Raw genomic sequence first — 17,594 nt, forward strand, 5'->3', positions numbered from 1 at the left:
CCTGTCTGTGCCAATTCACTGAATTGCTTTGTGTCTTTTAAAATCTTCCTTTTAACAAAAGTGATCAATGGGTGCTTTAAAAATGTCAGCAGCACAGACGGTCCTGAAGAACAAAATGCCCACAGTCCCACCACGGGGGTGTCTGGCCTTCTGGACTGTTCTCTGCAGCTGCGAGGGCATTGCAGAAAGTTCACAGAAAGTAAAGAAAAGTAGTTCATTCTGGTGCAAAACAAATTTTGCAGAGGTAGCGTTGTGTGCAAAGAGTCAAGCCACCGCCCACAATGCTGGCATCCCATTTTGGAGCAAGGATCCAACTCTCTGCTACACCACTTGAAAAAAAGTAGGAGACAGATGACTTGAGTGCTGGAGCCCTTTCACCTACGTGAGAGACCTGAGGCAGTCCGTCGTTTGGCTGCACTCTTTACTACCTCTAGACATTTTGACCGTTTAGGGAATGAAGCAGCAGATGGAAAATTTCTCTCTCTCCCTTTCTGTTTGTTCACTCAAGGTTTCAAATTTTATTTATTGTTTTATTGGAAAGGTAGATTTACAGAGAGAAGGGGAGACAGAAAGATCTTCCATTGGCCAGCTCACTCCCCAAGTGGCCACAATAGCCAGAGCTGAGCTAACCCAAAGCCAGGAACCAGGAGCTTCACCCTGATCCCCTGTGGAGTGGCAGGGGTCCCGGTACCTAGGCTGTCTTCCACTGCTTTCCCAGATGTGTTAGCGGGGCGCTGAGTCAGCAGCAAGGCAGCTAAGGTCTGTGCTCATGTCAGAGACCTGCCACTCAAAATAGATGGCAATTTCCTGGGCTGTGGCTTAACCCACCATGTCACAATGCTGGCCCCAGAAAAAATATCCTTTTTTTAAAATTGAGCTCCTCGTCTTTTTTTTTTTTTTTTTTTTTTTTTTTGCCCAGAACACGTTTTCCATGGAGTTTTTGAAGACCCCTTCCCCCCGCCGCCATGTGAAAGCAGGTGTGGGGCTGGCTTTCTTTTCTTTTGATGGCCATTTGGGGCAAGGCCTTGTCATGGTGGAACTGTGGGACTTGCTGGTCCCTTCTGTTGGCCGCACAGCTGTGTTAGGGCTCACGTTAGCCAGGGCACAGTGGCTGGACGGTGAGGCTAGCCCAGCCTTGCTGTGTTCAGCAGACACCCTGGCAGCACCTGACACTTCCCTGCCTGAGGTCGTGTTCCCTCAGCATCCCATCCCCCCTGGGAACAGAGCGGTGCCAGGCAGCCTCCCCCTCCACCTCCTTCCTGGCATTTCCGTCACCCCACGCCATGCTGCCGCACATGATTCAGGGCTAGAGTCCTCGTGGTGATTTACCCTGAATCGGAAGCCACTTGTTGCCGTGATCATAGATCTTTCCAGAAAGAGTACATCAGTTCCCATGCCACCAGCAGAGGCACCTTAGCCCCTTGGCACTTGCTCTTTCCCCCAGCCGGGGAGTCGGGAAGAGGAGCTGAACCGTCAGCCCAGCCCGTTGGGTTTCAGCTGCTGCTTTCTCCCCTGTGCAGCAGGTAGTAGAGCTGGTGGCTTAGGAAACGGAGTGAGCCGCAGCGTCCAGTGCTATTAGGGATGGAGTCATCCCAGTTGTCCTCATCCGTGCTGGTTGGTGTGGACATGCCATGTCTTGGGGTCCATGTATCCTGGTGGCCGTGTATTGCAGTGACCTATGCTGCTGCAGGCATTCCCCAGGGAAGCTGCAGAGGAAACCCATTGGACAGTGCTGGGCGGGGGGCGCCTGGCTGCTTTGCACGTCTGGCTTTTGTGAGTGTGTAAAGAAAGTGGTGGAAAATGAGAAAGTAGAAGGCAGTGTGTCTGAGTCTGGCCCGTGGCAGTCACCCAGGTCTGAGGGCAGGACAAGAGTGTGGTTTTCACACCCAAAGAACCTGGGCTCTAGGCTCTCAGCCCCGGCTGCGCATCAGCATCCCTGTGTACCTGCTGCCTGCATCCAGTTCCCTAAATGGAGCCGAAGCCTCAGCTGATGTTGAGATTTCTCCTGGGGTTGTGTTTGGCAACCAGGGCTAGGAAGTGCTGCTGGCCCCTGTGGCCTCAAGGCCTGAAGTGATGTGGAAGGACCCTTTCTGCTCTCCCATAGCCTCCCCAAGGGATTCTGCTGAGCACCATCTGGGAGCTGTGTCCCAGGAGTCCTAACGGTACCAGGGGCAGCAAGCTGCTTGCCTCTGCCCTGGGTTCCACCTGCAAGCAGGACACCCATTGCACCAGAGCCAGCCAGAAGAGCCCATGGGGTTGCTGGGCCTGGGACTGGGGTGCTGGACACAGTGCCACAACCACAGCTATGGTTGCAGTGGAAACAGTGGCTCCATACAGGTTCTTCTGTGGGTGTTTCCCTGGCATACATGTACTTTCCCAGTAGCTGCTCCCATCTGCTCGGCTGCCTGAATGGCCAGGGAGCAGGCTCTCAACTTATGCTCATCTCCCACCTCCCACTGGGGCCTATGATGCTGCAGTACCTGTCAGAGTGAGGATAGGTATCTAGGCCAGAGGTTCCTTTAAAGCCCTGTGCAGCAAGGAATGCTTGGGTTCAGGCACAGTGGACTTGAGGGAAGAGATGGCCCTGGAACTGGCTCTCCTACTCTGCCCCTTGGCTGCAGGCAGCTGACCCTCGGCTTGGCTGTCCTGCCTCTACTGGGTCCCAGCTGCCACCCATGTCCTCCTGGGGTTCAGCAGCCTTCTGCTGCTGCCAGAGCACTCCCGCATCCAGAACAGGCATGCGGCCCTGCCGCTGCTCCTAGACGGGCCTGACTGCTCGCGGGCTCTCGCCACTCTGGCCGTCTGCTGCTGCCTAGATGGGAGGGTTCGAGTATGTCCTGTTCTGGGTGACAGCTCTTTGAGGGCACCCCTCCCCTTGGCACACTCAGCCTGTGAGCCACTACAGCTCCAGTCAGAGGGCCTCAGAACATCTTGGTAGAAGTGTAGTGCTGGAGCCTTTGTGTGGAGCGTCTGCATCCTGTTTCCAGCGTCTGCTTCCCAGCCAGCTCCCTGCTGATGCACACCCTGGAAGGCAGCAGGGGATGGCACAGGTATGCGCCACCCTGCCATCCACGAGGAGCAGGTGCAATGCTTGGCCTAGTCCTGGCTGTTACAGGCCTTTGGGGGAGTGACACAGCAGATGCAAAATCTGAAGTGCTGGGACCCGGCTGCAGCTGAGGGGTGAGTCCTGGGATGGCCACATCTTGGGGAGAGTGAGGTCCACCAGCAGGGTGCACCTTCTCCCCAGAACCACGTCCAGGAAGGCTGCTGTTGGTGAGGAAACCAACACTGCAGGAAGAAATGCTGTGGGCTCCTTGTGATCCTGCTTGGAGACCCACACCCTCATCCTGGCCACCTGAGATGCAGCGATGGTGATGCCCCAGTGCCAAGGCCCGTCCTCCTCCTCCACCGGCCTCAGCCTGACCAAACCCACCGCCTTGCTCACACCATGAAAATAAGGGCACAGAGATGGACATGTGTCCTGTGGCAGTGGCCTCTGATGGCAGCCTGGCACATGGGATCTGTGTGCCAGGTGAGAGGTGGCCGGCTGGGACTTTAATACAGTGGGATGTGGCTCAGCCAGCCTGGCAGTGTTTGCCCTACTGGGGTGGGAACCACTTGGCACCTGCTGGTCCCAGACCATGTCTTCCCCACTCCCCACCATGGCCTCTGTACCTGCAACAGGCCTTTCAACCACTTCCCATTCCAGTCACCTGCTGCCCTGCCTCTCTGAGCCCCCAGCCGCCAGCTTCCCACTGCCGGTGGGGGGTGTCCTGGTGACTGGGACCAGGCCCGGGCTGGGCCTTCGGTGACTGGGGCTGGAGGAGGAGAGAGGAACCCCACAGACCAGGGACTGAGGGTACACGCCTTTATTCCCCCCAAAAGGAGACTCCTCAGGCAGCAGCTGGCACCATTTGCCGTTCTGGGCTCCCATTGGCCCCCCCGAGAAGGGCAGATCCCAATGGGTGGGGGCTGCAGCCCCTTCCTCAGAGCTTCTCCAGGTAGGACCCAGGCACGAAGCCTCGCTGCCCATTCCGTTCCACTGTCCACCAGCCGTCCTCGCCCTCCAGGATGACCGTCAACACATCCCCTGCTGAGATATCCAGCTCTTCTGAGTTCTGGGCAAGAGGAAGAAGGGTGAGACTGGGGGCTTGGCGGCTCCTTGGAGACACACAGGGGGTGTGCCCCAAGCACCCTCAGGGCCTCAGGGCCTCCCCTGAGCTGGCTTGGGCAGTGGCACTTGTCACCTCACACCAGGGAACACACACTCTCTAGTCCCCCCTGCTGTGGGCCTGGAGGGGGCCCCTCATTTGGGCCTGGCTCCCTTCCTGGGCCAGCTGTGGGACCCTCTGCCCCAAGCAGTGCTGCCCACAGCCAGCCACGTGGGATGCTCAGCTGCAGGCTGGGCAGGTCTGGCCAGGCACCAATAAGGTCTCAGCACAGCAGCCCTGATGGCTGCCTGACCAGGGACATGAGAAGGTCACTCCCAGCACAGCAGAAGGCCTGGGCGGGCCCTGGCCAATCTGTGCCCCCACAGTCAGGGTTACCTGTGGAAAGCACCCACACACAGGTGCACAGCTTGGAGCCAACGTGTGGATCCCACATGCTGTCCTGGCAAGGCCAGGGCCTCACCTGTGCCGTGTAGTCGTAGAGTGCCCGGTAGTCCCAGACTGGCGAGATGGCATTTCCTGGCGACTCCTGCACGTCGATGGCCGCGTAGACCCCCTCCTTCCCCTCAGGGGTGGCCATCAGGACCTCTGGGAGCAGGAAGGGGAGTGGGGTGAAACCCAGAGCCCACCTTTTCGAAGGGCCTCAGCTGCTGGAGGGGGCTGCTTCCCCTCCCCCTGGGGTCAGTGTGTCTCCCATTACCTGTGGGAGCTGCTGACGACGTGGCCTTGGGACTTCCGTGGAGCAGCCCAGAGAACCTGGGGCAGGAAGGAGAGTGGGTCCTTTCACCCGTGCCCATGCCCCTTGGGCAGAGCGAATGCTCAGAGCTAGAACAGGGATGCCAGCCCCTGCCCCAGCCTTGTCCCGCAGGCCAGTGAGCTGCCCCCCAGACGTCCCATACTGCACCTGGGCAAGGGGATCCTCCACATGCATGGTTTCAGTGCCTCCCCTGTTTACCCCATTCCATCTGGCTCCTTTTTTGTCCCTCTTCCAGCCCTCCCCACAAGGTGGGGGAACTGAAGTGGCCTGAGAGATGCCCTGGTCCTCGGGTGGGCAAGGTCACAGATGCCCCCATGGCCTGGGGGACTGCTTACGGCAGGGCTCCGTAAGGAGGCAACACAGCAGGCCAGAGAGCAGCTGCGAAGCCCAGCACAGTTGCTGGTGAGAAAGTGGAGTGCTATCTCTTTCATGCCAGGGTTCCCTGGGGCTCCATCCTCAGGTGTGAGCATCTCTAGGGTACTCACCTCTTAATCATGCCACAGGATGGAAGCACTCCAGGGCTCCCAGCTGCCGTGGAGACCTCCCGGTCGTAGTAGTTCTGGTAGGACACCGGAGCTGGGGACAGGACAGCTATGAGGCCCAGGCAGTGGGAAGGGCACTGCCCGGCCACCCAGGCCACCCCTGGCCAAGCCAGGGAGAGCCACGCCACTACCCCACCTCCATACACACGCACTGCTGGCACCAGCAAGATCAACTCTGTGGCCTCAAGACTTCACAGGGCCCAGGCAGACCAGGACGGACCTGTCTGCTGCTACTCACAGGTCCTCAACTCAAGCCTTTGACCTTGAGAAGTCAGCAGGTGGCGACACAGTCCCGTGATGCCTGCCCCAGGTCCACCCCTACCTCTCCCTCCCCAGGAGGGAGCCACCCTGGGCTTGGACCCTGAGGCCATGCTGCTCATGTGGGGCCTCACCCGGGGGCTCAGTGCCCGTGCTCTTGGCCTGGATGAAGCCCTCGATGTCGGCATCTACACTGCAGCTCTCCAGCGCCAGCCGCACCTCTTCGTAGAGCTGGGCAAAAGGGGTGGAGGTGTGGGCCAAGGCCACCCCACAGCCCAGTAGACCCCAGGAGCCGGCCTTCCCATTCTCGGGGTGTCGGGGGGCCGAGGTGCAGCTGCCCAGGGTCCCCCAAGGCCAGCCTCCCCCCGCACCTCATCGTCCTTCACACACTGCATGGAGAGCTGGTTGCAATGTACCCACAAGGCATTGCGTAGGATGGTCAGCCGGTCAGCCTCCTGCAGCTGGAAGGCCTGCAGGCAGTGGGCAGGTAGTGAAGAGGGTGCACACTGCCAGGAGTGACCACTGTGGCACATGGGACCCCAGCCCTGAGCCTGCCCCTGTGAGGAGGCCGTGGCTGGGGCCATACGGGTGGGGCACTCACCTCGCAGGTGGTCCTGTGCTCCTGCTCCCACTCGCTCCGCACCTTCTCTAGCTGCTCAATGTTCTGCCGGTACAGGCGCTCTGAAAGCACAAGGGCCCTGAGGTGGGACAGCCCCAGCCCCACCCTACCCCTGGCCCACACACCTTCCTGCACGCACGACCACCCCCCCTTGTGCCCTTCCACGCAGGACCACCCCCGCACCCTGTGCTGACCGCAGCCACCTCCTGACTGGCAGAGCTGCCTCGCCCATAAGGCAGGATGTCTCCACCTCCCACAGCTGTGGCTATGGCGGACCCTGGGTGCTGTGCAGTCACCACCACTTGAGTAAGCTGCTAAGCCCTTCTGTGCCTCCGTTCCTGGACGGGGCCAGGACAGCAGCTGCCCACAGGACTGTCCGAAGCTGCCCATCACAAGGTGGCCTGTCCCGCTCACGTGCACACACAGGTGGAAGCCAGTGGCACGCAGACGTCTGAGGGGGCAGGGGGTGTGTACCTGCCTCCGTGGCTGCATCCTTGCACTGCCTGGCTTTGTTCTGGCTCTGAGGAAACAAACACAGGCAGGCTGAGCCCTGGGAACAAGACCCAACCTGCCCGGCCCTCAGCTTCCATCTGCCTTGGCTGCCCACAGCGACCCTGTCACCTCTCCCTGGCCACCCAGCGTGCCCACCGGGAGCAGTTCCCCCCATTCACATCTAGGACCCCAGACCCAAGCCCTGAGGGTCTGCCCTGCTTTCTGTGGTTACTGGCCAGGACTTGGACCCCTGCCCACTCAGGTATGCAGTGGGTGATGTGTTCTGGGCCCTTGCGCACCTGGGTTTTGGCTCCTCGTCTCTGCAGTTTCCCAGCCTAAGCCTTGCACAGGAAACGCACACACACACACACCCCACCTCCGCCCCAACCCTCTCTCCAAGGGCTGTGCCAGGGGAAGGTCTGTTCCCTGCCCTGGGCCCAGGGGGCCTGCCCTGAAGGTGGTAGTGGCAACAACATTCAGCTCCCAGAGAGCCCACAGTGGGGCACTGAGGGTGGAGGTTGTGTGTGTGTCTGTTAGGGGGAGCAGCCAGTGTGTCCCAGGTGCAGGTCCTGTCCCATGGCCCCAGGCCCCACCCACCTTCTCCACCTGCTTCTGGTGGCCATTGGCGCTGATGCGCTCAAAGGCCTGCTCAGCGTCGTCAGCGTCCCGGCACTTCTGCTCATAGGTCTTCTTGGACTGGGGGTGGGCAGGCAGGACTTGGGGGGCTGCACAGTCCTACTCTGCCCCCTCCCCCACTCAGCCTCAATAGTCCTTGTCAGACGGCTCGGAGGGGAGTGAAGAGGAGCCATCCCAGCCAGGGCCTGAGGTCCCAGGATTTAGGATGGAGACAGGAGGGTGGACAGCCTTGTGTGACCCCTCACCCCAGGGACAGTGTGGCCTAGGAGACTGCACATACCCTGCTACACCCCTCCCCAGGAACCTTTCTCCGCTCTGGGCCTCGCTCGCGGTACCCAGCCCAGGGCTGCTGGGGCCCGCCCCATGCCCTGCCCAAGCCCACACGAACCTCCATGGCCTTTTTGTAGAACAGCAGCTTGCTCTTCTGCACGCGGTCCATGACAGCCTCATACTAAGAGGGAGACAGCTATGAGCACGGGCCTGCGGCCTCAGGCCTCCCTGAGACGGGGTGCAGCGCTGGCCCCAAAGTGGAGGGCATGTGGCAGCAGGGGGCTCACCCAGTCCTCAGTCACCCTCAGGAGCAGGGCAACGAGACCCACAGCAGACCCTGGCCTCGGGCTGGGAACCCCCTGCTCCAACACACAGATGGCGTGTGTACCATGGACAGATCCCCTCCTCCCTGCGTGGACACAGGCCACCACACCCCAACCTGCCTCCCAGGCCACAGGATGGAGAATAAAGCAGAAAAGGCCGGGATGGAGATCACCACCATAATGTGGGCGGGGGAGGCCAACTGGAAATGCCCTGGCACCCAGGCTGGCCACCCCAGCACAGGACACTGTCCCAAAGAGTTCTAGTGGGCCACAGGGGCAAGCACCCTGCAAATGGCTATGGGGACATGATCAGGGTCTGCTCTGGAAGTGAGATCCAGGGTGGGGACAGGGAGTAGCACCCCGCCTGCTAAGCCCAAGGTTCCAGGACCCAAGTGTGGGAGGTGCACCCAAGGGCCCCATGTCACCACAGGGGAACTGCGGCCAGGGAAGGGAAGTGGCTACCAAGACTCCCAACCCCCTGGCAGCAGGGGAACCTCCTTCCTTGGGGTGCTCAGCAAAGTCCTTCCTCCCTGGGCAGGGGACAGGCTATCGGTCACTAGGGCGTCCAGTCTCTGCCTGCACACTGTCCACAAGGTGCCCTGCATGCTGGCCAGAACTGCACTTGCGTGACCGCTCCCAGCTCAGCCTCTCTCCAAAACCCCTCACCCTACATGGGACACCCAAGGTAGCCTGTGTCTGCCCCTCCCACTCTGTCCCTCCTCTGAGCCTCAGCACCTGCCCACCCCTACCTCACCTTCTTCCTCTGTTCTTTCTGTCGCTCCCGGAACTCCTCGAGGCTGCGCAGTTCCTCGCGCAGGGCCAGTGCCAGCTGGATGTGTGCGCTGCCCACATTCTCCATCTCTAGGAACCAATCATGCATGCCGGTCCCCACGCTGGCCTCGGCCAGGATCCCCCTCTGCTGCCACCACCCTACCGGGGTCACTCCCGGTGCAGAGCCAGGCCAAGGCCAAGCTCACCCCTCCTGGTTTGGGTAGAGAAGGGGGGTGGTGGGACTCACGCTGCTTCAGGGAGTCGAAGGAAGTCCTCAGGGTGCTGCAGAACAGAGAGGTGCTGGTCAGTGGGAAGGCAGTACAACACTGGGAGCCCTGAGCCAGGTGGGGACTGTGTTCCCCGGACCCCAGCCTCTGGGGGAGTCACAACAGAGTCAGGCCTTCCCACTATGGCCCTGAATGTTCAACAGAACAGAGAAAACAGCCAGCAATGTTTTCAAAGTGGGACTGCAAGCACATTTCCCCATGCCAGCCACCTGCTAATCCACTCAACCTCGGCAGGCAGCTGGGGTCACGGTCTGAGCAGGCGGGCTCCTGCAACCCCTCTGGGAGCCCTGGGTGGAGTTCCTGGCTTGTTGGCCCCTGTGGGCATCCAGAGAGTGAACCAGCAGCTGGGATCTCTCCCTACCTCTCTAATAATAAACAACTTTTCTTTTTTTTAAAGATTTTATTTTTATTGTAAAGTTAGATATACAGAGAAGAGGAGAGACAGTAAGGAAGATCTTCCATCCTATGATTCATTCCCCCAAGTGACCACAACAGCCAGAGCTGCGCCAATCCGGAGCCAGGAGCTCTTCCGGGTCTCCCACACGAATGCAGGGTCCCAAGGCTTTGTGCCGTCCTCGACTGCTTTCCCAGGCCACAGGCAGGGAGCTGGATGGGAAGTAGAGCCGCCAGGATTAGAACCGGCACTCACATGGAATCCCAGTACGTTCAAGACAAGGACCTCAGCCACTAGGCCACCACACCGGGCCCAATAATAAACAACTGAACAGCAGTATGCGTTGTTGGCTGCAAATTCAAATCAAACTGGCATCCAACAAGCAGCTGAGGAGGGGCTTGCTCAGGCCCATGGCCCCCAGGGCCCGGCTCCATCAGGGCCCCAGGCCAGGAGGAAGACCTCTCACCACTGGAGGTGGGAGGAGGAGCCTAAGGTGGACTCTGGATTTTGCAGGGGGTGGGTGTGGGCGGCTGCGGAAAAACCCCACAGAGGGAACTTCTCAGGGAAAAAACAGCAGCGGGCATCAGGCGGATCATTGCCAGGCTCCAGGCACCTCACAGGTGCCCCCTGCTGGCAAGGAGGCTGCACGCCACCTGGCCGCCTGCCGTGGAGGCTGCGAGGAAGCCCTTATGGATTCCCAAGGACCTGGAGGAGCGCTGGGCCCTCGGGAAATCCGTGGCTCACCACCTGCAGCAGAGGCTGCCTGTTAGAAATGCAGACTTTGTGATAAAAATAAATAAATCTTTAAAAAAAAGTTTAAAAAATGCAGATTCTCAGTTCCCTCAGGTGGGACCCAGTGGTGCTGCCCCCACACACAGATAACACTTCCTGTTAGTTCCATTTCACAGGTGAGAAAAACAAGGTCAAGTGGCTATCAAAGGATACCCTGCCTTCCTTGGCCAGCACTAACACCCCTCTCCTTTCTCCAGCAATCACACTGGGTTCCCAGCTGAGTGACAGCCCCCCAAACTCAGTAAGCCCCCTCTCATCCATCCATCCGTGATGACGCCCTATCCAGACACGGTCCTTCCCCTGACCCCCTAGCTTGGGGCCTGTGCAGCCTCTGCCCCCTTCATCTCACAGAGGCTGCCCACCCACTCCAGCCAGGAACCCCGGCTTTGGCCTGGCTCTGCCTGCTCTCAGCCAGGCCCACCTGCTGACCCCGGGGGGTCCCCTTTCACAGCCTCTCCTGATCCTTGCCTGTCATTTCCACCTGTCAGCCCCACTCCCTGGCCTCATGTCCTCTCTGCTTCTGGGGCAAGGATGGTGCTGGGGTCTCCTCCCATTCTCCCCTGGTTTGTAACCCACAATGACAGAACCTGATAACATTCCAGGGCCTATGCCAACCCCAAATCCATGGACTTGGACCCCTGGGGGTGCTGAGGAACAGCTGGGCCTGGACCCTGTTTTTCATGCAGCCAACAGCACCCTTAGGTGGGCATTCCACTCTGCCCCCCACCTGGAGACAGTCCTGGTGGGGGCCTCAGCGCATGCTCCTTCCCCTTGGTCTGTCCCCTTGGCCTGGCTGGGCCTCCGGGGCTGTACTTACACAGTGCCCATCCTGCTTGGGGCTCTGGCCACATCCCCACCCGGCACCCTCAGGTCACAATCTCTTGGTTCCCCCAACCCCCACTGTGGGTCAGCCGAGGCACTCCACATGATAACAGCTTAACCTTGGACCGGGGGAATCAGGGAGCCCTGCCCCTGCTTGGTCCTCCTCCCTTCCTGGCTGCAGCAGATACTGTCCCCATCCTCCAGACTCCCCTCCCTGACTCCACCTCCTGTACCCCATCCACCATGTCCTCACACAGGCCTTGTCCCCTCACCCTGACTCAGCCTGCGAGTCTGTGCTCAGACACCCATCTCTGCACATGCCCTACCCGCTGACTCAGGTGGGGGTGGGGCGGCCGGCCACCTATGGGCTCAGCAAGCTGGCCAGCCCTGCTGCCCGGTTCTCTTGCAGCTTCTAGGAGCTCATAGCACGTGGCTTGAAATGGAGCGGGCAGGCTAAGGCAGGCTTGGATGAGCACCAAGGCCGAGAAGCTGGGCCTTGGGGACAGATTTTGGGGTGCGTGTCCCAGGCTGAGCAGGCCATATGCACTGTCAGAATCCCATGGGAGCCCCCAAGGCCGCCTTCAACAGGTACTGACGGGACTGAGGGGACCCCCGGAGTCTGGCAACATACAGGAAGGCCCTGATAGTGGGGCAGGGTCGGGGGACAAGGGAAGGAGAATGACTTGCCCTTGGTGTGCTAGATTGTGGCTACTTGCCCAGGAACCCTCTCTTTGTCTTTAATTCTTGAATCCCCTGACTTAGTTCAGGCACACAGTTGGTGCCGCGTAAGTGCTTGTGGGCACAGCATAAGTGCTCGCTGACTGTGGATGAACAATGGATGCTTGATCCAAGGTCAAAGAATGGAATGACTGGGTGGCCTCACCAGGTCCTAATGCATCATGGGGGCTCACAGTAGCAATTATGGAGCTCCAACTGTGTACCATCCACCGAGCCAGGCTCTGCAAGGGCTGTGGTCCTGAGAGAGGCTGCGGGTGAACTGGGGTGGGCTGTCACTCAAGGGCTCTGGGTGTAGCAGGGATGCCCTTGGCCCTGCCTCCCCCCAGCCAGTGTACCTGCTGGGCTCCAAGGCCACCTAGCCCCTTTCCCTGTTATCCCACCTGTTCTGAGATTCTGAGAGTGGGGCTGGGGGTGGGCGCAGGTTGTGTTTCTGACGCCCCACAGCTGCTCTGGCCCTCCAGCTGGGGCTCCTATTCCCTGCCTGCCTGGGTTCCACCTCTGGATTCAAGCCCCCTCTCCTCTCCCCATTTCCAGCCCCCAGTCCTGGCTCTGGGCCAGGGAGGGGCTCAGTCCTGAAGAAGAGGGCCCCAGTTTCTCACTAGGAGGGATATGGGAAGTGGGGTGTGTGAGCTGCCAAGACCCCCGTGTCCACTGTGTGGCAGTGTAACAGCCTGCAGCAGCTCCTCCCCAGGCAGGCAGGGGCCTGGGCCTCAAGGGCGTGACCATCCCATCCTGAAGCAAGCCCCAGACCGGCCTCAGAAGTGGGATGGGATGTGGCCCGGAGCCCTGCTTCCCACACTTGTACCCCTGCTGTGCACTTGGGTCTCCTGTGACTGCCAGTGACCTAGGGTTGCTCACACAGGCCACCTCCTCTCCCGCCCACGAACTCCCCTTGCTTTCCCAGGAAAGCCCTTGTTCTGCAGCTGGCTTGGAAGGGACAGGCAGCAGGGGTCACACCTAGCATGCGCCCCTCTCCTCAGACAGACTTCTACCCCCTGTGTGCTTGGGGACTCGCATAGCAGCCCATCAGGGCAGGCAGGTAAGCGCTGACTCAGGTGAATCCAAGAAAAGCAGGTGTGAGCAAAGAGGTTGTAATGGTAGCCATGGGGTCAAACTTGGACCCCCGCGTTGGGGGACACATTGGGGCATCAAGCATCTGCCCCCTTCGGCATCCTCCAGCTGTATCAGGCCAGCTACCCTGTCCTGTGTCCCCCAAGTCCAGGCTACATGTCCACCCCAGAAGCCACCGGACACCTGGCCCTCAGGTGCAGACTTGCACTGCAGGTGCCTCAGGGGTTGATAAACTCCAGCCTGCTTCTCCCCGGCACCTGGGGTACTCCAAGGAGGGTCCTCAGCCCCTACTCCATAGCAAGCCAGGCCCTCCCAGGCCCTGCCCCGTTGACCCCCTACACTAGGAAGCCCTGCATCCTGCCCAAGGCTTGGCCTGGCCTGGACACTCACTTGATTTCCGTCTGGCCTCCTGCCTTGCGCGCTATCTGCACCAGCTCCTTTCCATAACGCTCTTCCGCCTGGGCCCTGCAGGAACAGAGCACACACCGTGGGCCTCCAGGACACCAGCTGCAGACCTCCAATCCCCTAGCCCTGGCTGGCAGTGCCCGTGGCCCAGCATAGGCATTAGGACAGGGGGAGCTCAGTGAGGCCTGCTCGTGGGGGGCGCTCCCAGGAGGGGGCAATGTCTGCTCTGGCCCCAGCCCTCACAGCCCCCCCACCACTCACCTCTGTCTGAGCAGCTCCTCCACATCTTTGCACATCTTCCTTCCGTCCAGCAGCCGCTGCAGCAGCACCTCGTAGCCCGTGTGTGCCGTGAAGTCTCTGCACTGGTACACGGGACAGTGGACCGCGGTGAGGGGCCAGGACCAGCCAGCCCTCTGAGGTTGTCAAACACACCCTCAGCCCATAACCTTGTTGCGTTGGCCCAGCAGCCAGGAGGAGGCGTCAGGGCAGCCTCACTTGAGGAGGACAAGCCTGGAAGCCAGCAGTGGCCTGACCTTGACCCTAGACCGTGCCGGCCACCTCCACACCGCCAGGCCTGACCGTTGATCACCCATTGTGAGCCCCAGCCCCATGTTGGGCTCCCCGTGTGTGGCTCAGGAGTCCTTCATTTGTAGCACACAGGTAAGGCAAGCTGCTCTGGGCATGCCTGCGTTCACTTCCTACACGGGCGGGGTGGGGTTGATCACAAGGAAGGAATCCCCAGGGGACAGGGAGCACCTACAGCTGCAACACTCTCTCTCTCTCTCTCTCTCCCCCCTCCACCCCTGCACCTGCAGGCCCTCCTAGCGTTCCTGCCCACCTGCTGCTCCTTTCCCACACTGTAGCACCTTCTGGCCCTGAGGCTGAGCTGCAGGTTCTGGGGAGGGTGGAGAAGGGAGGGAAGCAGGGAGGTGTCCTTGGCACAGTCCCAGGCCTAGACAAAGGGTCCTAGGGTCAGGCTGCCCCTTCCTGGCTGTCCAGGGAGAAGCCAAGGGCCCTGAACCCCTCTGGGGGCTGCACCTGTCACCTGTCTTCCTCCCACCACCCCCCCGCCCCCGCATCCCAGAGCCAGTAGGGCTCCCACATCCTCAAGGTCAGCCCCAGGCCACGCCCTCCAATTGCAGGTGCCTGGGCAGCAGTACAGAGGGCTTCCTGGAGGAAAAGGCATTGGCACCAAGCCCTGGGAGCAGACGATGTGGTTCTCAGCCCCAAAAAGCAGCAATATGGGGGAAGGGCACAGTTGATGCAGGTGCTCCCTCCCCCTCCCCACCGTCCTTCCCGAGGTCTCTGAAGCAGAAAAAAGTTGCGGCAAACCTACAGCAGCCATCCTGTTGGGTCCCCAGGAGCTTGAGTCCCCCAAAAGCTCCACGGCCTGGAGACTCCTCTGTGTGTGGGCACAGTAGTGCCCGCATGGGCTACAGCCCGGTGAGCCAAGGTCACAAGTCGGCAGGCTGTTCCGAGGAAGTGCCTGCCCACCCCACCCCCATCCTGCCCTCTGTTGCCCCGCCCCAGGTCTGCTCACCAATTTTCCAGCCCTGCACCCCCCTTTCCCCAGGCGTCCTCCTCTTTCACCCTCTCCTGCCCCTTACCCGGCAGCCTCTGACGCTGTTGAAGAAGTCCAGGTGCCAGTGGTTTGAGTCCATCAGCCAGCAGGTGCGCTACACCCGACCCCCTGCCCTTGCCATCACCTCCCAACCCCACCTGGCCTCTGTCCCTGTGACCTTGGCATTCCTTAGACCCCTGTTCCCCGAGACTGCACATTGCCCCTGCCCCATCCCCCAGTGTCGGAGCCATGGAGTCAGCAGGTGGAGGTGTTTACCAAGAGGCCATGGTAGCAGAAGGAAATGCCTCAAGCCGCTCAGCTGGAACAGGGTCCCAATTCAGGATCTTTTAATTTTTAAAGATTTATTTATTTATATTGAAAGCAGATATACAGAGAGGAGGAGAGACAGAGAGAAAGATCATCCATCCACTCATTCACTCCCCAAGTGGCCACAATGGCCAGAGCTGAGTCGATCTGAAGTCAAGAGCCCAGAGCTTCTTCCGGGTCTCCCATGCGGGTGCGGGGTCCCAAGGCTTTTCCCAGGCCACAGGCAGGGAGCTGGATGGGGAGTGGAGCAGCTGGGATTAGAACCTGCGCCCGTATGGGATCCCAGTGCATGTAAAGCGAGGATCTTAGCCACTAGGCTATCACACCAGGCCCCCAATTCAAGATTTGATCCCCAAAGTCACCTACCACATCTGTCAGCTGTTACCCAAGCAGTTTTTTTTTTAAAGATTTATTTTTATTACAAAGTCAGATATACAGAGAGAGGAGGACAGACAGAGAGGAAGATCTTCCATTCACTCCCCAAGTGAGCCGCAACGACCGGTGCTGCACCGATCCGATGCCAGGAACCTGGAACCTCTTCCGGGTCTCCCACACGGGTGCAGGGTCCCAATGCATTGGGCCATCCTTGGCTGCTTTCCCTGGCCACAAGCAGGGAGCTGGATGGGAAGTGGAGCTGCTGGGATTAGAACCGGCGCCCATATGGGACCCCAGGGCGTTCAAGGTGAAGACTTTAGCTGCTAGGCCACGCCGCCGGGCCCACCCAAGCAGTTTTTAACCAGATACGCTAGGGTCCCACATCAGAGGGCCAGGGTTCTAGGCCCCTGTCCGGCTCCGGACTCCTGCTCATGCACACACTAGGGACACCATGGGGACAGCCACTCATGGCGGAGATCCAGCTCAGTGCCAGCTGTGGTGGGCATTTGGGAAGTAAACCAAGATGGAAGCTCTTTGCCTCTTTTTCTCTACCTCTCAAAATAAAAGGAAAAAATGAAAAGTAACTTTTGGAAATAATTGCTTGGACCCTGTCCACCGCAAAGCAAAGCTGTGATTCAGCTACCAGGGCTTTCCAGGGTTGGGCGGCTGAGGACCACGTGGTATTGCTGGCTCTGGGGTGCCATGCCCAGTCTGGGTGCTAGCCCACCGTGGACTGGAAGTGTCAGAAACTAGATGTGGGACCCAGCCTCGCCACCACCACAGTGTGTGTGTGGGGGGGTGGGCAGATCTTTGGCCCCTTCTGCTATGGGTGTCCCTGGGTAGGAACTAGCCCGGGCCCAGCCACGCATGCCCCAGAATGGTGCATTACAGCTAGGCCTCTGGCCCCACCCCCACCCTTACTTCCCCCTAGGCCTGCCTATATCACTCTCGGTGGCCATGGGGCTTGGCCACAAAGACCAGGGCCATGAGCAAGCCACTTCCCTTCCCCGGGCCTGACTCCCCCACCAGCAAGGGTGGCTTGAAGGCACAGCTGTGTCACAGAGGAAGCCCAGGCGTTGTGTTTGAGGCCCCCCTGGGTGTGCTCTGCTGCCCCCAAGGAGTCTCACCCACCATACAGAAGTGCAGTGGGCAGCATGGAAGGGTCACTTAACACCTGCACGGCCCAGCAAGCGGAGCACCTGGTTCCCCATCCTGACTCCATTCCTGAAGCCTGCTTCCTACTACAGGGTGCCCTGGCAAGCAGCTTAGGTACTGGGGTCTCTGCTGCGGCAGCCCCAGATGCAGTGCCAGGCTCCTGGATCTTGGCTTCAAGCCTGTAAAAAACCCCCGGCATTGTAGGTACATGGGACTGACTCAGCCAAGGAGAATGCTAATAACTAAATACATTTTTTTTATTAATTATTTTGCATTATGTTACAGTTTCATAGGCTCTGGGAATCCCCCCCACGCCCCTCCCCCCTGGTGGCTTCCTCCACCTTGATGCAGTATTACAGTTCAAATTCAATCAAGATTCTTTCCTTGCAAACATATATCAAGTATAAAGTCCAGCTATTTATTGTCCAGATGGGTTGAACAGTCTCTTGGGGAGGCCATTTCTGGTCCGTTGTTAGAGCTGGCAGAATATCATCCCATTCAACCAAGAGTCCCGACATAACATCAACAGCAATTTGCAACATTATGGAATTGACATGGTTGTGAGTAACCAGTGTGTTACAAAAAAAAAAAAAAAAAAAAAAGCAAGTTCTTAACCACAACCTATGATTAGCCCATTGACATTTCAGTTTTAGTTTTATATACAGAACCGACTGCTATATACCTTAAAATGGCTATAAGGTACCATTCAGCTGTCTCGTGTCTATTTCATTTTAGTATTTAGCCATTTGTTGTGTTGAAGTATAATTTTGCTGATCTTGGCAGATTTTAGGGTAATCTAGACCGGCTTTTAACTCTAACAAGACATTTGT

The 17,594-nt window shown here is 59.2% G+C and overlaps 1 protein-coding gene across 1 annotated transcript in view; it reads right to left on the minus strand.

The window, feature by feature from the left end:
* Window positions 1–3,857: 3,857 nt before the first annotated feature.
* PSTPIP1 (proline-serine-threonine phosphatase interacting protein 1) overlaps window positions 3,858–17,594 on the minus strand; it is a 29,939-nt gene continuing 16,202 nt past the window's right edge. The window contains exons 2-15 of the mRNA XM_058665500.1: window positions 13,608–13,708; window positions 13,332–13,406; window positions 9,085–9,119; window positions 8,821–8,927; window positions 7,862–7,924; window positions 7,435–7,533; window positions 6,820–6,865; window positions 6,328–6,407; window positions 6,098–6,196; window positions 5,861–5,957; window positions 5,412–5,502; window positions 4,870–4,925; window positions 4,633–4,757; window positions 3,858–4,118 (exon numbers count right to left, since the gene is read on the minus strand). Of these exons, the coding sequence (XP_058521483.1) occupies window positions 3,987–4,118; window positions 4,633–4,757; window positions 4,870–4,925; window positions 5,412–5,502; window positions 5,861–5,957; window positions 6,098–6,196; window positions 6,328–6,407; window positions 6,820–6,865; window positions 7,435–7,533; window positions 7,862–7,924; window positions 8,821–8,927; window positions 9,085–9,119; window positions 13,332–13,406; window positions 13,608–13,708 (1,206 nt within the window). The 3' untranslated portion in view covers window positions 3,858–3,986. The remainder of the gene's footprint in view (window positions 4,119–4,632; window positions 4,758–4,869; window positions 4,926–5,411; window positions 5,503–5,860; window positions 5,958–6,097; window positions 6,197–6,327; window positions 6,408–6,819; window positions 6,866–7,434; window positions 7,534–7,861; window positions 7,925–8,820; window positions 8,928–9,084; window positions 9,120–13,331; window positions 13,407–13,607; window positions 13,709–17,594) is intronic.

This window comes from Ochotona princeps, chromosome 6, assembly GCF_030435755.1.
Source record: "Ochotona princeps isolate mOchPri1 chromosome 6, mOchPri1.hap1, whole genome shotgun sequence".
NCBI classification, from domain to species: Eukaryota; Metazoa; Chordata; class Mammalia; order Lagomorpha; family Ochotonidae; genus Ochotona; species Ochotona princeps.